At 42.0% G+C, this 27,751-nt stretch overlaps 1 protein-coding gene across 2 annotated transcripts; it reads right to left on the reverse strand.

Moving 5' to 3' along the window:
• Positions 1 to 1,703: 1,703 nt before the first annotated feature.
• On the reverse strand, positions 1,704 to 27,731 carry AZIN1 (antizyme inhibitor 1). 2 transcript variants are annotated; one of them, XM_068672404.1, is made up of 12 exons: positions 27,422 to 27,731; positions 21,797 to 21,934; positions 14,640 to 14,837; positions 12,359 to 12,532; positions 11,896 to 12,068; positions 8,179 to 8,313; positions 6,637 to 6,718; positions 5,288 to 5,362; positions 4,178 to 4,343; positions 3,483 to 3,601; positions 3,073 to 3,287; positions 1,704 to 2,378 (listed from the first exon to the last, which is right to left on the reverse strand). In XM_068672404.1, the coding sequence occupies exons 3-12, from the start codon at positions 14,739 to 14,741 to the stop codon at positions 2,267 to 2,269; spliced, it is 1,353 nt and encodes a 450-aa protein (XP_068528505.1). In that variant the 5' UTR covers positions 14,742 to 14,837; positions 21,797 to 21,934; positions 27,422 to 27,731; the 3' UTR covers positions 1,704 to 2,266. The 2 variants fall into 2 exon arrangements, with proteins under 2 accessions (XP_068528505.1, XP_068528506.1); XM_068672405.1 differs by lacking the exons at positions 21,797 to 21,934; positions 27,422 to 27,731 and adding an exon at positions 13,534 to 13,704 and having other exon boundaries at positions 14,640 to 14,784.
• Positions 27,732 to 27,751: the final 20 nt, after the last annotated feature.

A 27,751-nucleotide genomic window follows, 5' to 3' on the forward strand; every position in this document is an offset into this window, starting at 1 on the left:
ATAGCTTAAAGCTGTTTGTAGCCTACTGTTGTCTCAACTTGTGACCCTGCATCCTCCCTGGAAACTGGCATGCAGACTGAAAGTGTGTATGCCAGTACTTCAAAGAGGTGGGATACATTTCATATGAGATGAGTGGACTGGACAAAATAATCAGTGAAAGGCCAACTACCATCGCTAGCTGTCGCAGCAGGTCAGCAAGAGCAGTGTCCTCAGTCACCCAGTGGAGTTGCAGACATGTATTGAGCAGGACAAAGCTACATTAACTCCATGTACTATAGAGAAATCGTTCCACTTTTATATTGTCCGTAAAATGCTGAGTGGCAACAACAATATAAACAAATAGCAACACTTAGCAAAGTGAGTTGAAATACATGCAGTGTGCAGACTCCAGATTGTTTTTAATGGCAAGCTGTCTCTTCAAGCACAGTGAATATTCCTGCTCTGACCACTGTATCGTTGTACTGGGTTGTGTAACTTTTCATGTAACTTTTTTTTTTTTTTAAACTGACCTGTAAGTTAACTGTTTTCCTTAAGACTGCATAACAGAATTCTTTTAAGTTACCTTAGACAACTACAGCTTCTATGTCAAAAACTGTAAAGTCTGTTTTGCCTAAGGAAAGACTTTAACTGGTAGACAGAGAACTAGGTGCATATTGACTTCTTGAAATTTAAGGATGGATGGTAATTCAGGTTTCAAAAGCAAAACGATAAAAAAAAAAAAAAGAACACAGGCTTCCCACTATAATTACTAGACCATTGTCAAAACAGAAGTCATTTTGTACTTTTAAGCTGGCCGATAGAACTGTTCTGACAAGTTGAGTCCAATCTGACAGGGTTGCTCTGTAGCAATTTTTTCCCCCACTTTCAATTAAAAAAATGCAAATTTTACAAAATCTTTGCACCTTACAGAATGAAAGGTTAAGATTTCCTACCAGCTGGCACTCACTTAAAATATACTTGCAACCAAAAGGTAGAAATTTTGTTTCTGAATAAAGGTTTAAACCCCCCTGCCTTTGAGTAGAGGATTCAGAATTTAACACACCATTCCAAAACCCTGACACCCCTCCATCCAATTCTCACACGAGATGAATTTAAGAAGTGAAAAAGTAAGAAAATCAGAAAAGGACCCAGAAAAAAAATCCAGAGGCTCCAGTAACAAAGAAAGCCCCTGAATGGTTTCAGCAGTTCAAATTACTCGATACGGATGGCACACATACTTCTGTTAGTATGCATTACCTTCACTTTGTGGGTTTATTTAAAGAAAGTCCAGTGCACAGCCCTTCTAGTAAGAGTTCACACTATACAGAATGAGCTGAATTTGGAAGTTGTACTACTCACTGAACACCATAAAAAAAAGCTTTACAAGCTGTACTAACCCATGCTGCCTTAGGGGCACTACATGCATGCTAGCTACAAGACCACCTCATCTTTGTACACTTATCATCTATTGCAGGTTTGCTATGTGGTGTTAGAACAGCAGCTAAGGCCATACTATAGAACTAAACACCACAACTTGCATTTTAGCCTTCCAGGAACTTATGACTTTCACTTTGTACAGATTTATCAAGCTGAAATCACTTACTGTTTAACACAAAGCTGAAAGAACGGGCTAAGAGAAGAAGGCTCCTCAGTCCTGTACACATCTATCTATTTTATAGCTGTATCTTCTGCCTAGCCCCTCCCAAAGTTAGCCTGAAAAACAGTAAAATCTACACAAAGTTTTATTGCAATCATACAAGGGATACATCAAGGGTCAAATACAACAAATACTATGATGCAATTTTACATTTATTAAACTACAGTTCAAAGCACAAATTTACACATTCTAAATACACTAAACATCTAATGAAATCACACTGGTCTCCCACTGACATTTGATATATCTGGGCGAAAGACAATAACTTTACAAGACTTTTCTAACAGGAATCCTTAGTATAAAAACTGTGTACTTGTATGTAAACTGTTGAAGAACCCAAGTGATGGGTTTCCATCTCCACTAAGTCATCCATTTTGTTGCATATTTAAACGCTCAGGGGTTGCACAAACTTAAGTTTAAATTTGGATGCCATTATCTAACCCTCCCACCCCCCAGTGAATTGTAGCTGTAGCTTGTTTTGCCTGGTCCCCATTAGCTATTACTACTTTTTTCAAGTTTTGAAGAGAATGAATTGAAATTCAAGATTGTTCCATTTCTTCCACACTGGAATGTTGACCAGACAAACTACAGACTTGCAACTGCAGGTCTAAATGAAGCGTTAATGCCTGTTTAAGCTGAAGTGGAAAAGCGGTCTTCTGGGCTCAGCTGAATGCAAGAAGGCACAAAGAAGAAGTTCTTCATCAATGTGTCTGAAGTAATTCCAGCATCTTGCATCTCATCCCTGCAGCAAGAAAAGTATGAGTTGTAACAAGGAGCTTGTGTACAATTTAATTTCAGAAACCAGCCGTGGAAATAGCATTTGAAGTCTGCTGCCCCTGGATATGTTGACCTCAGCCTTAGCAGAGGGGAGAACTGACTACGCACGTTCATGGCAGACACAGAAGGGCCATGATCCACTGACAGGTGTGCAGGGACCTGGCTCCCTAGGCACTGGAACATGGCCCAATTCTTACTGTCCATACAACTGTGCTAGGACCCTTCCTGCCTACAACCTGCAATGCCAATACCATATGCAAGTTACAATTTGGAATTGCATTAGGAATTTTGTCATTTTTCTTAACTGTTTGCAAATGCAAAGTCTTGTAAGTGTAAAATTTCCCAGTTGGATTAGGGGAACTTCAACAGTTGATGTTGAACATGACTCAGGAGCAGCTACCAATAAACTCGCAACAGTTCACGTTATGCTCTCCTTTGTCAACCCTAAAGCAAAGTAGGCATGTTATTACAGCTCTCAGTTTACTCTTAGCAAAAGTCAGACACAATAATTAAAGAAGAACCACACCACACAAAAAAGGCATGCTCTTCTGCTCAGTTGCATCTTCCTGTATTTGCCATCATAAAAATAGTTTATATCTGGCTGCGTGCATGTGCTCCTGAAACAAGTGAAATCTTGCAGCTATCAAGAATTTTCTTACCAGTCACTGAAAGACATCATGTAGTAAATCAGTGGCCTCTGATAGTCGTTAAAGGTAGACTGTTCACCTAAGGTACCAGAACCCATGTTATCAAAGATCAGCCAATCTCCAACGCTCAGCTCAGGAAGAAGACAGTTTTCCACAATTTGATCAAGCTCATCACAGGATGGACCCCAAAGGCTGCTTGCAAACAGAGGCTCATCTTCCTTGTATTTCTATACAGAAATGTACCAGTAATTCTGGCTTTAGTTATTCAGTAAGAAAATGTTCAAGTATACAAAAGGATAACTTTACAAATAACTACACACATGATTTAAAAAAATATATATTGTATATATGTATTAAATATATGTTATAAAAATAAAATTGTAAGAATAAGGCCTCTCTCTGAAGAATACAGAAGGACTCACCTTGTGAACCCCTGGGTTAGTAATCAGTTTCTCAGACAATTTACTCGCAAAAGAACCATAAACACCATCATTTATGTAATATGTAAATACTGGTTCATCATCATTCCTGGCTTGCTCCACTGGAAGAATTAAAAAAAAAAAGTAGTTATCTTCCATGTATTTTTTCAGTCATAAGTTAGGTTGCAGAAAAACTACTTAAGTCAACTGTTTTCCCCTGAAAAGGGAGTCCATGTATCAGAATGGGAGGATTACGGGCAGAGTAATCGGTACAAAACGAGATTAACAATTCAGTTGGAATATTAAATGTGAGGCTTAGTAAAATAAGTATTTTCAGTAACAATCACTAAATAATATAAGGCCAATGTCTGCTTTAGCAGACAACAAATCAGCTTGGTTTTGTACTTTTCCATGTTAGTCTAATACAGACCCTTCCAATACACCTGATGTAAAGCACCTAATCTAGGTTTAAGCACTGACAAGTCAAACCTAATAAATAGACCAGAAATGCCAAACCTCTGCATTTCATTTTCTTTGTTACATTTATAATATATGGTCAGAACCCAAAAGGTGGTTTACAATGCAGCAAAAGGTATATATTAAATACATGCCAGAACAAACTAGTCCATCCTGGCTAAAAGTAGTGAGCAGTTGTCTCTACCGATTCAGAGCACACTAAAGATAAACACATTGCTTACTTCCAGAAGGAAGAAGTTTGTCATACTCAACAGTTTTCTTTGCAATGATGTTAACTGCTAGTGTAAATGCAGATGAAACATAATAACATCCAGGCTCTGCAATCACATCAACACCAGATTCCTTAGGAAAGTAGGCATCCAGCAGTGGCCTGATGACATGATTAACCTAGGAAGTTGAAATCACAAATAGGACACATGTAACTCAGGTTATACATGTATATCACACACACACACCCTCTGAAGACAGCAGTGTACAGTTCTAGAAAGCATGACAAAAAGCTTACTCTATTCCTCTATCATGACAAGTATACTTACCCAGAAGTGCAAAATTTACAAAAAAAAGTGTTTAAACATAGGTCATTCTGCTGAAAACTGACAATTGAACACCATGAGCCTGAGTATCATACGGTCCCTCCTCCCAACCAAAGCTCATGCTGAGGTTCACTAAAGACAACAGAAGTCATTTCAAAGTTTCTCTGGCACAACAGATAATGTGAAGTTACATACAAAGCCAGAACTGCACACATGCCTTCGTGTGATTGGTTCTGAATGTTTTTGCATTATAAACAGAAAGTGTTTTAACACTGATACTCAAATCTTAAGCCATGTTTTTGATTATTTAAGATTAAGAATTAAGATCCAATTTATTTTTATTAATTATGCCAAACCCATGTTAAAAGTTTCATTTAAAAGCAAAACTATCAGTCTTCAATTCTAAAGCAAAGTGCCTGAAACTTTTGTACAGTAGCAATGCAGTTCATGATCCAAAGCATGCTAAGCAGTCTTTGCCCAAACCATGCAAGAGCAATCAGTTAAACCTACAATACATAGTCAGCCACTAAAAAAGTTACTGGTCCAATTCACCTTAGCAGAAGTTATGACACAGATTCAACTATGGAAATTAGGGTTTAAATCGCATCTGTATTGGGTAAAAGGACTGATTATACTACCCAGAATAAAGAATGTAAAACCAATTATTTGGATCTTATGGCTTACAGTTTAGTATGGAATTTAGAGTAAGCTTCAGCTATCAACGTTAGTTGCTGTTTGAAGGTGAAACACTTAAACTTAAATCAAAATAAGAGTTTGAACTTTCAATACGTTGCATACCTCTTCAAGCTGAAGTTCTGAACCTGTGAAGCCTCCACCAATATCCAACATGTTCATCTTAAAGCCAAATTCTTCCTAAAATACATAGGCAGAACAGAACATAAATACAGAGACAACTGAAACTGTAAAAAAAATAGTTGCTTTTTACTGTGGATATTTTTATCAAGTTACATTTTGAGCATATTTAGCAAAGCATAGTCTAGTGAGCAAGTTGTATCATAGTAAAAATTAGTGCAGCTCCATGAAACCTAGTAGTAATAGCATTAGGATATCAAGAGGCTGGTTGCACAATTCTCACGTAGAAGTCCCACAGCAATGTCATCTCCCATTTTGTGGTATTTGTTGTATTCAGACAATATCTGTGGATCAGGGTGGTGCATTTTGACAAGAGTTATGAACTCACTCATCTATATAATACAAGTCTTTCAGATATTGCTTGTGTGACAAGTCTGCTACAATGAATTCACACAAAGATCAGTGAGAACTTCTGCTTTGATGCCCTCCGTGTGTAACCTGTCACAGGTAATGCACTAACTGCAATAATAAGAGTAAAGAGATTAATTTAGATTCTTCTCTATTTAGTTTATAGGCTTCCCATTTATACAAAAATACTTTGAGAAGTGATTTTTGAATTTCGCAATATGGGAAATACACGTAGAACATGTAAGACTCATTTACGTGAGTCATCTGAAGCATCTAATAAATCCATTATTCATGCAAATCCAGATTCCCACCACCAAAATATGGCATCTTTAACATATAGACATCATGGCAAACAACCTCAGAAATCATGTGCACCAGGTTAATAGTTCTATCATGATAAATGACGAGATACAAATGGTTAACATTTTAATATAACTTTTTAAAAAGCCAACTCTGTATTTGCAGTATTTGAGATTTCAATTTCAAGAAGCCTTTACCAAAGCAAGGAAATGATTTTATTTGAAAATGAATACTGAGTAACAGCAGTTGTTTATTTCAGCCATTTAGCTTCATTCTTTTCTGGAAAGTAGGTCATCTTAGCAAGTATCTTTGTTTTTTATGTAAATATATCAACACTTTTTCCAGTGGTGCCTGAAAAAATGTAAAGAATTATAAAAACTGTAAAAATACTGGCACGCTAGGCTACTCTGTCAGTGGGACAGCATTCATTAACTTTTGTCCACAAGAAGATCATAAGGTCTGTTTTACCTCTACCACATGCCTCACGATGAAGCATTTAGTGCCTTATTAGAAGGTTTTTCCCTACATGGATACACTCTGGGAACACTGCGGTTGGCTTGTTAGTCTGATTAGAATAGAACAGATCCTCTACTGAAGCACATGCAGGCGAGTTATCTCCTACTTACAGCCATGTCAAACACACACCGAGCATCAGATATAGCATGAATGTACGTTTGCAGTTCCTTGCAAGAGCCTGAAACATGAAATCTGAAAGAAATAAAAAGGCTGTTAATGCACAGAACCTTGCAGCTTTCAGACCAAGCAAATTGTTTCATTATCTACAACAGTAGGGGAAGTAATTTGTTTCCAAGTGGCACAAGACAAGTTTGCATGGTTATATATTGACAGTGTAAAGAACACACCCAGATGATTGCCTTCTCTTCCCCTGGATTCCACATGAGGCCTAGCTTAGCATAGCAACCTCTAACTGCTAAAAATATCCTACTACAGGCTCACATTTAAGAAATAAGAGACTCACTGAACCTTTCAGTCTCTGCTCCTAAAGAGGTTACAAGGTTTTGTAACCTTGTCCAAGTTGTCCGTAAGGCTTAAACAGTGCCAGAACACTGCTAGCAGCTGAGGTAATAAAGTGAGCACCAGCACACCCACAGCCTTCCTACTACGGTCTGCTAGTTCAGGACAGACCGTGCTCAGATACCCATCTGAGCCATCATCACCTATTCAATTCTTTTTGGAATACCAATCTGGCACAAAGGTTATGAGCAACACTGACTTTTTAAACTTGAAATGCACAAAAACTATATGTTCTTGGTTAAAGTTGGCACAGATGTTCTGGCTATTAAAGCAAATGTTTATTTCCTCAGTAGTGTCATCTATTTTTAAAACAGATTCATCGTTTTTAATGATTATAGCACTGCCATCCTCTAACATCAACTCTGGGTAGATTTAAATCAAAACAAAATTGTTTTAAAATCTCCAAAACCTTTTGTTTTAAAATACTTTTTTGCTGTTTTGACAACCCATCACATTTGACTGCTTTCTGAAACCATTTGTGAATGTCATACATTAGGAGCTGAAGTTAGATGAAACAAAAACTTGTGTGTGCATTTTTCCTCCATACAGTGAAATCTTCGTGTCAGGCTTAAAATTAAAATACCACAGATGATTTGGAAGCTCTCAGAACACCAGGATTCAATTCCTGTCACTAGCATGTCAAAAACCTTTCTGAATACTGTGTCTTCATGATCAAGAAGCAACACAGGACTCAGCTCTTCGAAAAATCTAACCCCATGTTCACCTTGTGCAAAAATCTGTCCAAGCTATCTCATGTTATACTAGCAGCTTATCTGGTCTGCTATTTAATACTGGAGAAAAATACAAATCAAGTTGCTGTGGAAGTTCAAGAGCAAAGAGAGGATGAGAAAGGTTTTTAAACCTTGCTTTAACACCAGCAGAAAGATTTTTGATACTCTATTTCAAATCACTTCCACTTCAGTAGTAGTTACTTTGTTTCACACCAGTTTTTGCTTGGATATTAGTGCTTTGCTTGGAAGCAAAAAATCAGGATACAAAAACTTTTATTTCTAAATCCCTGTAAAAGAGAGTGCCAAAAAAGGGGAAAAAAGTCCTTTTGTGCTGTAGTTCTAAGTCTTGAACACATCATATAAACATCAGCTCAGCCAGCAGAGAACAATGAAGTTACTCACTTAACACCAACTATTTGGACTCCCAACTCCTTAGCACATTCCATCAGATGCCTACAGTTCTTCAGGGTGGTGCCAAACTTCATATTCATCTCCTCATCAGCAGTAATGTCTTCTGTGGCAATGTGCAGTAAGAGCCTAAGAGAAGGGGAAGATGATTGGGGCAGTTGGTTTACATCATCAGCACATGTGAAGCCTGAAGACTGTCAGAAGTATGTTGATTATGTTGTCAGGACTCCAGCTCCATCGATGGATGAGTCAAGTGAACCTAATAAAAACAATCCTGTACAGAGAAAAAACTAGCAATTAGGGGCTAAAACATGGAGCCAACAAGGATAAGGGATTTCGAAATGCAGCAACTAAGACTCTTTTGTAGCAGCAAGAGTCTGCTGAGTGCTGTAATAAAAGAGAACGTTACCTTCTAATAAAGTATGCTTTCCCTAACACCCTCAGTGACTGTAACATGCTTTTCCCATCTCCGTTCTCCTTTGTAGCCCAGAGGGGAGGATGGAGAACCCCCCTGAGTCAGTCTTGTGTCAGATGTAACACCTGGAAAACCCTTGGTTGTAACATTTAAAGTACAGCCTGGCCACATCCCTCTGCCCCCCCTCAGCTGGGGGCATGGCTTGGGGGTCCCCACTCTTCCCCTGCTCCCTGCAGGCTCTTGTGGAGCAGCAATGCAGTCAGCACCACCTCCTACAGCCTTAGGCAGTGAGATAAGGTCCTCCCTCAAAGCCTAACTCTGTGTAGGCTCAGCAAGCCTCAGCATCAGTCCTTCACCTGCATTAAACAACACTTGAGTGGCAAAGGCATGCTTATGTCAAACCCTCTCTAGGTACAGTTTAGGAATTCAAACTGCTGCCCGCGAAAGAAATTCACTGGCTTTCCCGCTCCCCCAGCCACAAGAAAGATCACCTTATTAGCCATGTGGTAAACACAACAGAAGTTGTGTTATACACTGACTGCTCAGGAGCACGTTACAGTTAGCCAGCAGGAAGGGCATAAACAAATGGCAAAGCTCTGTGCCCGAAATAAAATAGTTCTTTTTGAGAGATGCAACAAGCAAATTTAGCCTAGCCATGCCAGAACATGTCAAACTAACACCTACCTTGACTTCTGAAAGTCCTTTTCAAATGTCTCACAATATGTTTAAAATGCATTTTGTAAAGCAAAAAAAAACAACACTAAATTCTCACACCAGTTACCAAGCAATCCTCATTAATTTTAAGGTCTATCACTTTGTTCTTCTTGAGACACTGCCTGGCCTCTAGCATGCTGTTTCTCTACTAGCAGAGACACCTCTGTTTGACAACTCTGTACTCAAATCACGTTTGTAAAGCATTTAGCTGACCATATTAAAAACTATTAAGTGTTCCATTCTTTTACACTTTAAAGAATTTCAAAACCATAATATTATTGTTTGTAACCTTACATTAACATTTCTTAAAGACAACACCCTATATTAAATTTTATTGATAAATTGTCATAGCAGCATTATAAATCAGCTAAGAATCCCCCTCCCTCTAGTGGAAGCCACTGTGAAGAAGTGTAATTCTTACTTTCTAGAAGTTTAGGATGATCTTTCTTCCTACATCTCAGCCACTTAGAGCAGGGATAGAGAACGTATATGCTTGGAAGTTTGCTGCTTTTCTTTTTTTTTTTTTTTTTTTAAAAAGATTTTTATTTTTCAATAAGCATTGATCCTTAAAAAGAACTACTCTTCTGATGGAGCTCTTAGGACACCACCAACCTTAGCTGTTACCTTTGGACTTTTCCAAGCAGATTTTATTATAAGGAAGTGATAGAAAGTAAAGCTAGAAGTATTCCTTTCCCACATTTCTCCTCTTTATTTAATAAACTTGTAATCACTCAAGTTACTGAGACTTCCAAAGACAGGTGCATCAATTATAAAAAGCTGGAGACCCATCTATAACTGTTAGTGCACAACGTTAATGATTTTCTGAAAATTAGGAGGAGCAGATTAGCTTTATCTACAGAAGACAACCTAGCTGTGGCTACCATACATAGGAAGAACAAGGCTATATAAAGGCTTTGACATTTTGAAAATGCACCAAGGAAGAAAAATAAAGCCCATAGTTATCACTTCAGTGTTGAAGTTTTAATGACCTGAATAAGAGAATTTAAATTAAAAACAGAATCAAACAACTCTACCAAGTAGGAGAACTTGAGATCAGGTTTTTAGAAAACAGATGGCAATTTGCAGTTTTTATGAAAGTCAAAGTCCTTATCCTTCATAAATAATAATTATATTTCAAATATTAGACTATGGGATCCTTGAAGATATGCGAAGTGTTTGTGCAACTCCTTCATTCTGCTTCTCTGTTTGGCAATTGTACTGTCTCAAGAAAAATCTGCATCCCAACTTCCCTTACTGTGGGCATTAAGATAGCCTCTTTTAGAAGGAGTTCTGTTAGATTCGAAGAAGCAAATTGGCAAAAAAATAATGAAAAACTGTAAAAGCGCCAGTAAAAACTGGTAAAATACTAAATGACATAAAAGACAGCTATAACTTTGCTAAGGCACTCAAATTTGTGTGCTAAGGCACTCAAAAAAAAAAAAAATGTCAAGGCTAACATTTTACACAGAGTATGTTATCAGAGATTACGTTCTTTGTACGAGAACTACTCTCCAGCATGCAAAACACTGTCAGGCTGCTATGAGGATGAAGTGTGATCAGTACCAACAGCAGTATTTTGAGAGTGTCTTTGAGAGATAAGTCTCTTGAGACAGCCTAAGAAAATGAGACTAAAACAGAAACCAAACACACGGTACAAGTAGTCTCCCAGCTCTGTATGACTCAGTAGAATTTTGCCAGTTCTGTCACTATGGCCAGTTTTGAGATGTCAGGACTCTTTTAAGGACAGTCTAGAACCAATAACTCTGAAAAGGATGCCAGGAATCCCATCTTTTAATGTGCTCTGATGAAGTTGTCAGGAAGCTGTACCACATTAGTCACTTGGAAGCAATATAATATCCACTTAGGCCTGACTTCAAGAAAGTGACCCACCGCAAAAGCTTTTGTACGTGAAGGAGGTGATGCTTAATGACATGAGCATCTATCAGTCTTTTTTTTTTTTTTTTTTTTTTTAAAACAGACAGAATATCAGCTTTGATGATCTCTACTGAAAGCATCTGGGCCAATGCTAAAGTGACTAGAAATAGAACTGGAGTCAGATTTCTCGGTAATAGTGAGGAAATATCTGTAGGTACATTTAACACCTGCACAGCCCATCCAAGCCCTAGATGGGATGCAGTGCACAAGCTGATTTGCTGATAATCTCAGCACATTCTTAGGCTGAAGCCATTCATTTTCAAACAGAATATTCTAAAGGAAAATAAAGGAAAAAGTGGAAATCGCAACAAAAACAGAAGAATGGACTTGCAGATAACAATATGCCAGACTCCAGAGGTTTTGTGACCAAAATCTTTCTACGAAGACTGCCCTACTGTAAGATCTCTCCCAAAACAAGGGCCTTACTATCATATAGGAAGCTGAGACCCAGAGAGGGAAACACCTGAAGGGAGAAAAAAAAAAAAAGCTACCTTAAAGACAGACATCATAAAGAGAAAAGAAAAACAGATATGTGAGTTGTATTAAAGAAGCTATGTATCATTGCTGCAGCTCAACAACCAACCCAGAATACAGACAAAATTAAATCTCTCCAACATAAAAAGCAAAAGCGTAATTTTGACACTTACTTAGCATTTGGATGGTTACGTGCAATTTTCTTCAGCTCAATATCACTATCACAAGTCATGATGTTTATCCCAGCTTTTGCCGCATACTTTATCTGAGAAGCTTGCTTGCAAGGATTTGTATATATGATGTTTTCAGGAGAAATGCCCAGGCCTTGTACCAATGCCATTTCAGACTGAAAGACAGGAGCATACCAGAGTTTCACAGTCAAGTGCACTATCTTCACCAAGTTTTCAGTAAATGTGCTCTCATACTGTAGGAAGTAGTCCAAATAAGATACAGAAAACTAACCACTGCTTTTAGGATGGAAGAATAGATTTTTAACAGCCAGCTGAACATAGAAGTTCACATTTTAGACTATATTATATATAACCATGGCACTTACTACTCAAAAAATCTGATTTTAAAACACTGGACAGATGGAAGGAGATAAGGAAGACAGATATGAAGCCAATGGACACTTACTTTACTGGAACATGCAAATCCAATCCCAAGGGTTCCCAGAATTTCGAGTACACCTGGAGTAGAATTGCATCTTACAGGATAAAATGGTTTTATCGGTGCCATCACGTTCTGCCATTGTATGTTTTTCTTTACCAGCTTTCCAAGATCACCAACATAAAATGCTCTTTTTCCGGTCTAAAATAACAAAGTTAGGAAAATAAAATACCTGACATGGTGAGTTTGCTGTCAAAACACAAACAACCTAAGAAAAAGTCATAAAGAATTATGTATTTTTTTTGGACCTGCTATTAACTTTTAGGTTTGACCCTGAGCAATTCTCTTGTTTGTACTTTTACCTAGCAATTTGAACTAGCTTTAAAATCAAAGGTAATACCTACCACTTCAAAGATACTATGAATGGTTTATAGATAATAATCTGACATTCCTGGACAAAAGATAAAACTTAAAGGCCAAATACTCAGTTTATCTAAAAATACAAAATAGGTTACAAATCACTTCCAACTTAGCATTTTTAGAAGTCTGCGATTCTTTGGAGGGTGAAAATCCACTGGGATGAAAGCGTCCACAGTCTCAACATAATTTGCACCTTATTATACAAGGAAAAAAAACAAACTAATGTACTACCATTACTTCAACCTCTAGATAATAGCTCATTTTACTGAAAATTTGTTTGAAAATAAATCTGACTACATGAATTACATTATTGAGACTGTTCTCCACATTTTATGGAGCACAAAGTTTAAGCAGAATTTAAGGAATTTAATTCAACACATTAGAAGTTGCAGAGTCAAGTACATAATCTTTAACAAAATGCACAGATAATTTTCTGTAAACTGCAACACTCCCCCTCCCTTGTGCATCTTTCACCACAGTCTTGCTTAGTATCAAGTCATGATGTCGATGTAGAGGACCAAAATCCAAACTGATCATTCTGTATTTGTTCATAATGTGCACTCAGTAAAAATCCTGTAAACAAATAGCCTAATTATATCAAAGACCGTCACAAAATACATGATCAATCTGAATTAAGACTGTACATCAAACGTTAATTCTAGCACGTGACTAGATACAAAACGCAGATACAAAACTTTGTCGTGGCTTATTGTACACAATGTCTTTATTTCTGTTTAAAAAATAACACAAATAGAAATTCCATCGGGTGGAAGCATACTGACCCCCTGTACGGGTCACCAGCAGGAATGGGATCTGGAGCTTTAGATCCATGGCACACGCCTCTACCCCTTGAGCTAAAGGAGTAAATGAAAGCAGCAGGAGGCAGCTATCCTCTGTGAGCCAGCCAGTGGTTGGAGACATGACATGTTGCCAGTAGTTTACCTATTTATTTGCTAGACAGAAAAAGAATATTAGGAATCAGGATTTGGGAATCCTTTACCTGAGTTCAGAAGGCCATGGGATTTAGCTATTTGCTGTACTATAGATGAGCACTTGCATTTGAACATTAGTTTTGGTAAACCAAGGGAAAAAAAGTGAACAACTCATAGGTGTGGCATATTAAAGATACAGGACTTGCTAATTAAACTTAATTTTTCATAAAGGTCTTTCTTTCTACAGCCTTGTCAACAAAACAAAGCCTACAACATCTTCCTACCTCCTAAGAAATGAGTGAAGCCTGATTTCAATAAAACTATTACTACTGTATACACAGAGTTATTTAATTTTTTTTCCAGTTGATTGCTAAGCCTCAGTAGCTTTTAGACCAGTTTATTTTTCTTGGAAGAAAAAAGCTGCACCTCACAATGTGTTCTTGGTCTTGATACCTGTGCTTCTTACACCTGGGAAGGTAGCGGGAAGGTGTACAACCATATGATTATGACCACAGAAGTTTTAAACATGGCTTTAAGCTGGCTCAGCACAAGCATTTGTCCAAACTGTGGCGTATTTTCAGGGAAAAAGCAGAAAATTGTTTTCAACTCTGCAATACACGCTTGTCAAATTTCAGGTTCCTGGTCTAAACAAACCTCACTGAAAATAAAGTTTCTTTGAAGAATGAGATAGGAACCTGCATTTAAGACAATCAGCAAAATTACCTTCCTGTTAACCATGCTCAGGGAGGTAACAATTGCTGTCCAAATTTCCCCAACAGAATTCAGCCTTAGGAAAACAAACAATATGAAGTAAAATTAGAATGGGTAACTACTTTATAAGGTGAATTTTAGCCGACTGTTCCTCTGTTGCTGTCAGATCATCAGTGCTAAATACCTTGACCTAGTTTGAAGACTTAGAACTAAACCACAAGATCTGGAAAATTTATAAAACTTACATGAGTATGTTCATAAATACAGTTGTCAATAACATCTGCAAGAGTTGCTCCTTCATCCAACAGGCCAATGGAGTAATTTGCATCCTCGAGAAATCCTTTCATCTCAGCCGTATTCCGCGAAGCCGACAGTCATAAACCAAGAAACACAAGGGATGGGCTTCCAAGCCTTAAATCCGGGTCCTTAAATTATGCAACAAACTGTACAAAGAAAACATAAACCAATGGGAAAAGAGGCACAAAGCATACCCTTCATCTCTTGACAGAATTACAATAGTATTTATTAAACAAAGCTGGTTGTTTTCTAAAGACACCTGTATTTGGCTTTAAAAATAATAGAAATATAGGTTTAAAATGTGAATAGAAACCAGAAACGTTGCAGCTGAATGTGAAAACAATACTTTACTAAGACCCTAAAAGTTAATATGATGGTTTTGGCTTCAGATGTTCCTAAGGTCATGATATGAGCTGTCTCATGTTTATTTCACCACCTCCCTAGAGTAAGTAAATAAATAAAGCCCAACATTTCCAACATAAGTTTGGTAAACACTGTTAGCAGTATGAAAACATACTTACTCGAGCTTCCTTTCATTCAAGCTAATATTAAGAAAGACAACTGAGGAGCAGTTGCTCTTACTTCTTGTCATTATAGTCAGTAGCAGGGAAAACACTGGCATGAGCTTTGCATGCTTCCTGGATCATTCATTTTGAGCATGCCACCTATGTTTCTCAGAAGAATTATTTCCTGCCAGGCGAATTTTACTCTGTGGTAGTGAAAATTTTCACTAAAACATCCAGGAGATGAATGACAAAGACAAGTGTGGTTCTTACTCAGCATACTTGCCTCACAAGTGAGTCATATGCTTTAGTGAATCCTGAAGACCCAAAACAATTACGAAAGGGTAAGATAAATCCTGACATCGGAGCAGCAAGTAAATTATAATTACAGAAACAATGACTAGGTGGCAGACATTTCAACAACCAGGAAAAACATCTTCAGAGTCACATCTCATTTGTAATTTGTGAGTAACAGCTAAAATTCCTTTAAGAAGGCTAATAAGCTCACAAATTAAGTTTGACTTGGAATCAATGAAACAAACGGGAACACTGGAGCCATATTTACACAGCCACTACCATGCTGTGAACAGGTACTTCATGGGTATCCTTGATTTGCCAGCTAATTAGGACAAAGACCTGAACACATTCGCCTCTGTAAAATAACAGTGGTTTCCAGTAGCAGAGTACAAAAAACATTTTTTTTTCCTCTTGAGAAGAAACCTAGCATCAGCATTTTACTGAAGACTCAACACAGTTCCAGAGCATTAGAAATCTGAAGGTCAACAGCAGAAAAGCTATGAATATAATTTAAATGGTAACAGCAAAGTTTAGTTCTCTTCACATAATTTCTGCTATAAATTTCTGCAAATTTATGCTATGGCTTAAACAGCCTAACGTATAAAGCTCGGAAGTACTTCATACATCCTCAGGAACATGCTGGTTGTGTAATAAAACATTAAACTTTCCTTCTCCTACAATAGATCTTTTGTTGTCCTGCTGCAAAAAAAATACCCAAAGAGAGGAGCGAGCAAACAACCATGCCGAACACACACAGAAGCAAAATGATTTCCATTTTCAGCAGATTATTCAAATGCAACATTGCCCTTTCAAAAACCTACAACTTTCTAAATCCTTTTGTTACGCTGAGGAGTATTATAATTTAAAGGAAAAATATATATAGTGTTGCATCTGCACCTACAATATGCTTTGAACACATATAATCAGTTCCATGACTTTAGGAAAAGTTCAGCAAGCCTCAATGACAAGATTTTGACAGAGTAACTCTTTATAGGGTGAACTTCCATGATCCCAGTTTCTCATTCCCCCTCCCCACTCACATCCCATCCACCAAATCTGCAAGTATCTGCAAATGAAAGCACACAAAGTGACTGGGCTGACAGAAGCCTTATAAGTCAGCTTCTTTTTTCAAGTTGTTGGACAAATTCTGCATTTCTGACCTTAAGCTCACAATTCCCTAACATACTGTACAAGCCCACTAAACAGTCTGAAGGCAAAACTAAATTCAGGATTTACTGTATATAAAAGGGTACCAGACAGGGTTTTAAAGCTGGATTTTTTTTTTGTCTGGTTGTTTTTAGTACGACAAGCCACTTCCTACACTCTGAAGCATGCAGATGCTCATGAGTCCCTTCCACTGTACTACTGCACGTCTCCACCCACCCTCCCTGGGAGGAAGCACAGATCTGTCCTGTTGGAAGGTCCCCGGACATTCAATGGAAGCAGTCACAAGCACTGAATAGATTTTAGCCTCAGACACACACACACCCTGCAGGCTAATTGCTGGTGCCTCTGATTGCACATGAAGCTTGGTCCAAACAAGCAGCTGGCTTTTCTCTCTCCAAGTCCTAGTATTTGTCTGAGTTACATGGAGGGGATTTAGGCTAATTTTGTAGCGTTTTTAAAATAAAGCTTTTTCATAGTCAATGATTGTGGTGTCTGTAGTTTTACAGAGACAGTGTAGTTGTCAGCTTTCCTCCAAAAGCTACATTTTTACTTTTAGGGAGGTCCTGTGGGAGGGAAAGAGAGCAGGATTAAATAAAGCACAGGGAGGGAAGAAGCCTTTTTGCCATGAGCTCCCTGAAAGCAAAAACGACATGAACACTTAACTGGTCAGTTTACTTAAGACTTAACTTCAACTTACTCTGCCAAGTTGAAGATTAAGAAAAATGTCTGAGAGCAAAACTAAACAGATCAGCTTCAGACAAGTAAGTTGCTCTATGAAAGACGGTAAAAACATTTGCATTTTATTTAACTAATTGATCATACCAACTTTAAACAACAGCAAGGTTTAATTAACACAATAAGAGCTTTTTGTTAGCTTTGATGAAGGTCATTTCCTAAAACGCTGTCTCTTGTAATTCAGTTATCCAGAAGCATCTTATGATCAAGAGGCAGAGACAAAAATGAGCCCATACTAGTACAGACAAATAGCATAGCTTGCAGGAAGCCATAAACAACCTAGTATAACCTCTCCCAGGCTGCTAAACAGCACTTGCTTTTTCTAAGCATGTCTGTGACATCTAAGCTGTTCATTTTGCAAAATGCATCCAGTAAAAGAGCCTACCAACTTCTATCCTGAGTCCCAGCTCATTACCCTCCTCTCCAGTTTCTTCTGCTCTTGGAAGAAATTCTCTCCACTCTTGCAAGATAGAAAATATGCAGAGAAAACTGGAATTCCTACCAGCAGCATCATACAGTGGTGCATACTTGAGAGATTTTTCTTTAACACGTGCAGTGGGATTTGGGATTGTGCTGTATCACCTTACCCTGTTCTGCCCCTCCTGACCTCCCACCCCAAAGCAGGAGGAGAATCAATGGTAAGATCTGTGGCATATGAAATGAACACACGCAAAAGAGAACAGAAGAATGGTTCAAGACTTCCGAATCTGTAGGGCAAAAATCAGAAATTACAATACAGAGTTCAGTCCACACTGGGAACGCTGACATAATGCAACTCATAATTTGACAAACTTCATGTGGTAACACCACCCATTTTACTCCCCAAAGTGTTAGCCTGCACAGTGCTCCAGGACATATATTTAAGAACAAACAAAAGCTGTCAAGTGGTGTGAGACTTCTACATAGGCACGCAATTGCTTTCTTTGAAGCAAGCATTACATCCTCAGGCTCTTCAAGATTTAACACAATGATTTCCCAGATGAAAAACTTTTATCTTAAAGTTCAGATATGTAAACACTGCAATTAACGCAAACATCTGGAACACAAGAAAATTAAAATACTCTGAAAAGCGACTAAACACATGCTTGTCATATGCAAGCATCCATAACAAACTCATTGCTTCCAAATTTTTTCTTTTTGTTGTCAGAATTACACATTGTTTGGCCTGAAAAAAAAAAAGTTGTGTTTTTTTTTTTGTTTCTCCTCCACTAAAAACTTCCTCTGCAGAGAACAAAGTCTCCACAAACCAGACAGGTTCCCAATAATGCCTTTCAACTACCCGTCTCAGTAGACAAAATAAATATTTATGAGATTAACAATTATGCCAATGCAAAAATCCTAAAGACTCACAAGACCTTCATCTCACATTCCTTACTGTACTGGTTCTTCAAGAGTAAAAGATCAAAAAAAATTGAAGCATTATCACTAACGTTGCCAATTAAATGCAGAAGCAGATATACTAGGAAAGTAGAAACATGAGTCCTTTGTTTTCAGTACAAGAAATGCCCATTTATATTCAGAGCATCTTTAAGGAGTGTTCCAAGATGCTGTTTCACTAACTTGTGTCCTCATCACTCAGTTAGCTGAACACAATCTCAAGCCAAGTAACGCAAATCCTGAAGCAGGTTTCTCTATTTACAATGATTTTCTGCATTTTGCATCACTCCGTTTGCCTCTCGGCGCAAATCCATCGAGGGTCACTGCAGAATACCTGCACGGCTCAGGTTAATTCCCCCTGCCTCCCTTCAGCAGTATTTCACACCATTAAATGAGCCATGTAACTGAGCATCTGTGATGAAGAAGAAAGCGAGCAAAGGAGGAGGTGCTCAGAAATAACGCCCCATTTCACATTTTCTTCCGCAACATCCATGCTTTCAAGAACTTTCTTCTGCTTTCTTGACGTCTGAATACATTATTCAAAGCTGATAAGCCCGCAAAGCTTCCCAAAAGGCATACGTACTCCTGCAATCGCACGTATGCTTCTGTGGTACCACATTTGCTTGCACTCTCATGAAAGAGAAGTGCTACCTCGCTTCCCTTCCCTCTCCCCACACTTACCAGTCACTCGTAATACTCTCCATGCTGCCCAGTGGCCCTCTACTGTGCTCCCAGCCCCATTCAGACAGAAAGGCAGGAGAGCTTGAAAGGCCAGCCAGCCCAAATAACTCCTGCTCCCACTGGGCATAAGCAGGGCTGCTTAATAGGTCAGCTTTCCACTGGAAATTCCCTCCATTTCCAATCATCCAGACACAGCAATAAATAGAACAGGTTTTCAAAGCAGCAACACCTCAGACCTCAGCTGCCAAACTGTTTGCTCAGGAAATTAGAGCTTGAAGAGCAAGACAGAACTAACACCCCAAGTTCTTCCTTGGCCAGCATTGATACAAGGACAGAAGTGGGAGGGAGAGAATTATAAAAAGGAAGCAAGTTTAATGGGAATATAAGTATACCTTCAGACAGAAGATTTTTATTTAAGTTCCATTGCAATATAAGATTAATAGTTATATTTAAAAGCTCAATTGACCTTTTTCCCCATTAAATCACTTTACAAGTTGAACAGGACTCAAACTACCAATTAGCTGGCTAACTTAAATACATCTTAGCTGTGTTGGAGGCAATTACCCATGCTTCAGCACACCAAGCCACGCAGATTTACTGGCAAACACTTATGGAGTACCGCTACATACATCACCTCTACGTTCAATATTGAACTGGTTTATTTGTGGACAGCATATTAGCACTAAAGACATAATAGATCCTAGAGCAAAATAAGCATGCAGAGCAGCTGAACTTTCAGCCGCAAATCCAGCACATCCAGCGGTGTTTCCATTCCAGGACAAGCTACACCTTGTGCTACTTGCTGCAGCACATCGGCCCACTAGTTAGGGAGGTACCAGAGCAGCCTTCCCCACAAAGAACACAACTTCAAAGTCAGAATTACTTCAGAATTGTTTTTAAAAATAAAATCCACTTCCAATACCTTAAGATGTTGCACTACATGCTCTCCTTCCTCCTAACAATTTTGCTGCCTTTGCTAACTTTTAGTTGCTTGTTTACTTCACTACTGTTGAAGTGCAGAACATCACGCTAGGAAGTCCTACCCACATTCAAAAGTGAACTGAAACTCAGAAGCTAAGCAAGAGAATTTTCTCGGAGCTGCTTACAAAAAAGAAGTTAGTACCTACAAAACAGCAGCAATATATAGAAAATTTTCAGTGTCAGCTGTATTCGCTTGAACTAAATAGAACCAGATATATTTGGCTAATTCCAGCACATTTCAAACAAAACCAGAAGAACACCACCTCTGGAGATAAAAGACAGAAATCACGATAAGCCAAGCTCACCCTGTGCTTCCCTTCCTGCAGTATTTTCAAAGGACAGCATCATCTATGTGAAGTACCTTATTAGGAGACATACCAACAGAACTGGTATTTAAACTCTTTGTGGTCTTTAAAAAGTGCCTTTATCAGTTAAATGCACTTCACCATTCTCATTCTGAAGTTTGACATTAAGAAGCTTTATATAATTTGTAGGTACTAAGCCAAACAACAAAAACACCAGATAGCCTGACAAGAAGCAATACTGTATAAAATCAGCTTAACTCAGATGTTACAAACGCATTTAAGGGTATTGTTAAAACCACATAAAGCTATTGTTTTGTGTTAGCAGAACAGGATAACCACACACATTCCAGAGTTTTCTGCGCTCCTTAAGACCAACTACATGCGTTCACTTGTTTTCAGTTATCACGGCTTTTGTTTTGCTTTAATAACTGTTTGCCTCTTTAAATTTAAAGAGGTTTATAATTGGTGCACGATTTCCATCCAACGCAGAATTCCACATTCTACTGTAGCTCAACTACAACTATTTGTGGAAGTGAATAATAATTAGCAAATAATGGAGACGGGCATTTGGGAAGGCACACCCTTGATCAGCATTAGTTACTGTTTACAATAGCAAATTTTAACTATTTCAGTGTAAAACACCCTCAGAAATCACACAATACTCAGCAAATCATGGTTTGATGTTAATAGGCAGGCAGTGCGAATTCCTAACTTCCAAATTTCCACTGCGAGACTGAAGCTACTGCAGCTTATTTTCAGATATCTGTAGCCAGTGGCCCTAGTGCAGAAAGTACGAAGTTTACTAACACATGTTCAAGTCCCACAGAAGTTGATCAGATAACGCTGCTGAGAAAAGTATGAGGTAAGTAAGAAAATTACAGTGCTACCTTGAATGAGCGCCCAGGATACCATGCATGCTCCTGCTTTCCAATTTTTGCTAAGCTACATAAAGACAGTTATTTTGTATCTCAAAAAGCCAACACATACTGTTCACATTTTTGGAAGTACTTAGCCTGCTGCATACAGATGAGGAGTGAGGGAAAAAAAAAAAAGACTTACATGGACAAGTTAGGAGATGGAACCCTACTATCATCAGCTAGGTTCCCAAGGTGGCTCAGCGTTGAAGTCGAACTGTTCTCTATAAAGCACTTCTCCTAAGCCCTCTGGATAGTTGTAAACTTGATCAGAGATTTTGCCCTGTAGGGAGAAACACATGCAAAAATAAATTTAATCGCCAGAACAAAATAAAAGCTTAATCTTAAAACACAGGACACGCATTTTTAGTGCTGCAGTTAAGGAGGTTTGTAACTTCCTGCTGTGAAAGTCTATAATCACATAAGATGCCCAGTTTTCAACTCATGAATTCCAAGCCAGACCAAGTCAGGTGTATGGAGCACTGCTAGGACACATGGAAACTGCTTGTTTGTACTCATCTTTCATCGTCTGAGCTGGAAGACTTTTAAAGCAGAGGCAAAGAGCTCTACACCAGCCTGCTGTATGGAAGTCCTTAATACTGGACCACCTGCCCCGAGATGTTTTTAACCCTGTAACTGTTGCAATTTTTCTGGTTCCCCCCCCAGCTCCTTTCTACTTTGTAATTCCTTTGCCACATGCTCTTTCTTTGCTGTGAATGGACCTGATATGTGGGTGAAAATAGGGCTTTGTATAGAGAGGCTCAACACGAAACATACAAACCCAGACATGAGCGAGATAGTAAAAAGAAAGAAACTCGGGCTTGCCTTCAGGAATGAGGAAACATTTTGGCTGGCCCCTAAAGACTAAGGATGTTACACATAACACCAAGGCAGCTTTTTAGAAGGCCAGTGTACTCAAATTAAGGTAAAGCAATCACAGAAAACAGTCCGAGGAACATGAAAGGCAGTCAGGCAGACACAAACCAGCGCCGCTGAGAAGCTGTGCCCTCTGAAAGGAGCTGTCATTTTCAGGGACTCCAACACAGTACAGAGCTGGCCTTGCGTAAACCCAGCACACACACCAAGATCTCCACAAATTCACTGTGGTCTACGGCATGAAATGGGGAATGCACCGACTGATTGTAAAAAAAAAAAATAAACCTTTGCTGCTCCCATTATTTAAATGAGCCTACAAGCGCAGACTACAAGAACCTGGCTTCTGGGAATCGCCTAACCCAGGCTATCATCTTCTCAACCACAATACGGTTAAGCAAACTGCCAAAGTGTATTTTTCCAGTTATTCTTGCTATTAGAAAGCTAAACAGCTGTACCCTACCTCCAGGGCAACTTTTTCACAGCAACTCTACAGAGCAATCTCTCCAGCTTTAGCATGAAGATTAACATTAGCATCCCGTATCAAAAATAAGCCTCGCTCCTTCAGACTTGTTTGAGGTATTCAGGAATTCTGCCAGGTAGGATTAATGTATGTGCACTGTATTTAATCACCCCTTTCTTTCATTAACGCAAGAAATCAGTGATGTTTTGTTTTCAGATTATGCATACAACATCTTTAAGAACAGCCAGCACTTGGTTTTTGTAAAATCAACCAGGAGCTCCTCTGTGCTGCTCTGATTACGCTCAAGGACTCGTACCGATTTGAGTCCACCTTCCTAGGGGAACAAGGCATTAAGAACTGCTGCTTCTAGGCGCAGCACATGGCCCTTCAGTGCAAAACCTGAAAGGACATGCTTCAGACAAATATCAGCAGCAGTACTACTCTGATAAATGCTCCCACACGTGCCAAGGAGAAAGCACGCAAAAAAAGTTTCCAGGGTGTTGGAGTGAAAAATGATCATTTTCTTTAACAATAGTTAACTACGAGCTGTGCTGAGTTCCAAGTGCTCTCCAGAATTTCTTTTAAATGAGGATTATTTATCTGAAGAAACTACGTACGTGTATAAAAAATACTCTGACTTGCCTCTTTCATGCAGATTTGCCAGTATTAAATGCTCAGAGCTGGAAACAATAGGATATGAGCATTTCAAATCCTACTAGTTTTATTCTATAAGGCAAGTGAGTAAGCTAAGAGTTAGTTTGCTCCGTAGTAGTAGAGCAGGACTACCATTTTAAGCCATAGAAACGTGCTAGATGCCCATAATAGAGGAGGACAACCCCATTTTTAGAGAAACTGCCCATGTGATGAGGCACAAGAAGTTCCACTGTTTAAGGGTGTTAAAGTAAGTATAAAAATGCTCTTTGCTAAACACTGAGCTCTGTGGGAATGAACAAGGGGGCAGCTTTGCCTTTTAATAACCAAGTGGCACCTATGTGCATGTATTTATCCGCCATCTGTACGCACACCAGCAGGTGTCCTGAGCCTGACTGCAGCTCAACCAGAAGTGCAGTACTTTATACCAAATAGCAGCACTCACCTGAGGAACAAAATAACCCCCACAGCTGCCCAATGAACGCAGCATTGCCAAACAACTGCATCTGCCTGATAAGCCCTATGAGCACCCGCATGAGCCCTTTCCAGCTCATCTGGCCCCCCAGACATGATACAGATAGACCCACAAAACTGAGCATAATTAATTTCCTTCACTAAGATGATCCACGACATCTCCCAGGTTCCAAAAAGAGGTCTCGCAATGATCTGAGCTAAACTACCCAAGGGACAAACCCTAAGGATCAAGCAATGACCTCACACATTTAGACCGACAGACAGACTCGGAGGCACCAAAGTTACTCTGGTCCACAAATAAACCAAGCTATTCTTCTGGTACAATGGGTCTTTCCCAGATCAGTGCCAAGGCATTTCGGGGAGGCGGTCTCCGAGGGAAAGCACGGCTCTGCTTGCTGTCCTGAGGAGCATGCGGGTCTGCCAGAAATCCTCCCATCGACCGCGCTCTCTCCTGCTCTGGATCAAGAGCGTTTTGAACTGAAATTTGCCATTATATCCAAACTAGTCCATTACATGATTAAGCATCCTTTCAGGAAGGGACAGGCTAAATACCCTGCCAGAGCACTCTGTCCCTCCTTTAATTGGAGAGATTGAATCATTTTCAAATCATACGCTCCGGCTGAGCATTACCCCAAATATACACCTTAAAAAAAAGGCATTAGGCTTTTTAAAGAAAAAAAAAAAAAAGCCACCAGCACACCAGGCAAACCCAGTCGCATGAGCTGCTCGCCTCCAGGCAGGCTGCAGCGCTGGTGGATGCAGTGAGTCCTCCTCCTGCCTCCAGCAAAGCAGGAGGAGATTTTGCATTGCTGTTTAGCACCGAGGGATGCCACCCCACGCAAACTGCTGTGAAGACCCCTCTCTCTCTCGGGTTTAACAGCCCGCTCCCCGGAGCTGGAGGCTGCCTGCTCTCCCCTGGAGGGATAGAGGCTGGCCAGCCTGCTCAGCCCACCGCAGGCAGAGGAGGGGAGAGGAGGGGGCACCTCCCCTGCCCGACACACATGGGGAGGGGGCTGCAGTGTCGCAAGCATCAGCCACAGCGGCAGCAGCATTGTTCACAGGGTGACAGGAAGGAAAGAACTAGACTGGACCAGTCCAGACTGGAACAAACCCCTCCTACCATCACTGCTATCCACAACCCCCAACCACCCCCCCACCACCGCTGCCTCTCACGGTTATCGGGGGAAGAATGGCGAGCAAGTGCAGGGGCTCTGGGGGCACGAGCCCAGCAGCTTGTGAAAGGTGGGAGTGGGGCAGCACCCACCCCAACCCTCTGCCACGCAGCGCAGGAAACCCAGCCCCGCTTCTGGCTGGGGAGGAGGTAGACCTCAGCCGCTTTGCTGGATGCTGCGCCGTGTTTTCCTGCAGGGCGGCTGTGTTCGGCCGGGAGCAGGACACGGCCGAATCATGCTCAGTCACCGGAGGCTGCTGCAGAGGTCTGAAAATGCAGTGCTTCTCCCGTCTGCTGGCACGCACCGCCTGTGCGGGGTTACACAGCACAGAAGATGTGCTTCGGAAAGGGTTGGGAGAAGGTTTTAGCATGCTTACTGTCCTTGTTGCAACAACGGGGGTCCCCCTGCACAGCCACACACCTTGTTGGGCTCTGAATGAGGCCACAGCTGCCTGGGTAGGGTCTGTGGTGCGGTCTGGTGGCAGGGTGCGATGGCATCTTCCTCGTCTGTGCCCTGTGCTTGCAGTCCCCTTCACCAGGGCACAACACCCCTGTCCCACACCATGCTGAGCCTGAGCAGGGGCTAAACACACCCTGGCACCCAGGCACACGTTTTACACACACGCAAGAACTGAGCTGCTACTTGACTGCCTCCCTACGCTTTCCGAAAGCCACCAGCTGGACCACAGGGGCTGGCCGAGGCCACCACACGAAGAAGGCTGAAGCAGGAGACTTCCAGAAGGACCAGCAGCACCAAACCTGCTGCCGCTGCGCCGACTGGCTGACCAAGGGGAGGGGAAAGCGTGCGTCCTTGAGACAAGCTGCCTTCTGCTCATCTTTTCTGCTCCTCGGGAGGGAGAAACGCACCTCTGGATGCGGGAGGAAACAGCTGAACGTGGGGGAAGGCGTCCCCTTTCCCTGCTGGACTCCCTGGTAGCTCTGCGTTAAGGCAATTTGCCCCGTCATCCCCCCTCGCGTGCAGGAAAGAGCCACTTGTGCTTGTGCAACACCCCTGACTTGTGCGGCACCCTCACGCCCCGTGCCGTCACCGCCGCTCCCCGTGGCGATCCCGCGGTGGGGCAGCAGGGAGGGGGACATCCGAGGTCCCCCCGTGAGGTGTCCCTGTGCCACCCCAGCCCCTCAGGTGCGGGGCAGGGCGCTGTGACAGCGCAGGAGGGAGGAGAACCCGGATGGCTGGCCAGGGCGCCGCACAACATGGCCTCTGAGCAGCAGGCGAGGAGCGACGCCTCCGCCGTGCCACGAGCGCTGCTGCTGCTGCTGCTCCTCCAGCCTCTCCTCCTGTCACATCCCCGAGCTGGGGACACTCAGCTCAGCGCTCTGACAACCCCGGCACCGTGGGGGCTCACACACCATGGCAGCGAGACGCCTCCCCTCCCCGCCCCCGCTGCCTCAGGACGAGGGGACCCCCTCAGGCGGCCACCTCCACACCCCCCCCCCCCCCCCCTCCACCACCACCGCCACCACGGAGCCCGGCTCGGCTCGGGGGGAAGGCAGCGGCGCAGCAGCCCCCTCCACGGGGATCCGCCATGTTAGGGCCGCCGCCGAGCCCCGAGCCCGCTCCCCCCGGAGCCCCCCGGCCCCGCCGCCCCCTCACAACCCAGCCCAGCCCCGTGAGGTGGCGGCGGCCGCCTCAGAGCGGCCCCGGAGCCGGTGCCGGTGCCCGGGCTCCCCCCGCCGCCTCCCGCCCGCCGCGGGCGCTGCCGGCCGCCATGTTAGCGCCGAGCCCGCTGACCCCCGCCGGGGCTCGGGGACCTGGGGGGGGTCCCGCCGCCCCGCAGCCTCCTCCTCCTCCTTCTCCCGTCCCCGGGTTAGCGGCGACCCCGCGGGGGAGCCCCGGTTGTGGCTCAGCCCCGCCGCTCTCCATCCACCGCCGCCGGTGGTGGCAGCTGGGCGAGCCCCGGGGAAGGGGCAGCCCCGCCGCGCTCCCCGGGGCTGCTCCGTCCCCCCTGCGGTTGGGGGATTGGGGATGGCTCCTTCACCCCCACCCCAAGGGGCTGGGAGCCCCCTCCCCGCCCGCCGCCCCCTTCCCCGAGCCGGGAGCCCCGGCACCGACCCCAGCCTGGTGGTGGGGAGGTTGTAAGGGGGTTGGGGGGGGGGACCCCGCCGGCGGTACTCACGTGAGATAACGGCCCGAAAGATTTGGTAAATCGTCTTCTCTTTTTCGGCGGAATTTTTAAAGAGGGATGTGGGAACCTACAGCAGAAATACAGGCGGCGGCAGCGGCGCCTTCCAGGGCCATAGGCTGCGGGGGAGACCGGCGGGGGGTTAGCGCAGCGCAGCGCCGGGACGGGAGGGCACAGGCACAGAGAGACGGAGCCGGGCCGGGCTGGGGGGGCTGCGGCAGCGGGGGAAGGGGGCAAGAGAGAAACGGAGGCAGGAGCACGGCCACCGGGCGGCGAGGCGAGCGGCGACGAGAGGAGAAGGGGGCGCCGCCGGCAGCGCTCTTA

Source organism: Anas acuta, chromosome 2, assembly GCF_963932015.1.
Source record: "Anas acuta chromosome 2, bAnaAcu1.1, whole genome shotgun sequence".
Taxonomy (NCBI): domain Eukaryota; kingdom Metazoa; phylum Chordata; class Aves; order Anseriformes; family Anatidae; genus Anas; species Anas acuta.

Bases quoted from the DNA above. Each gene is read 5' to 3' on its own strand.
- AZIN1 (XM_068672404.1), bottom strand. From the start codon at position 14,741: ATGAAAGGATTTCTCGAGGATGCAAATTACTCCATTGGCCTGTTGGAT. The intron at 12,069-12,358 runs GTAAGTGTCCAT...CCTGTCTTTCAG, and splicing joins GATTTGCATGTTCCAGTAAA to TCTGAAATGGCATTGGTACA. The intron at 6,719-8,178 runs GTGAGTAACTTC...TATTTCTTTCAG, and splicing joins GTCCAAATAGTTGGTGTTAA to ATTTCATGTTTCAGGCTCTT.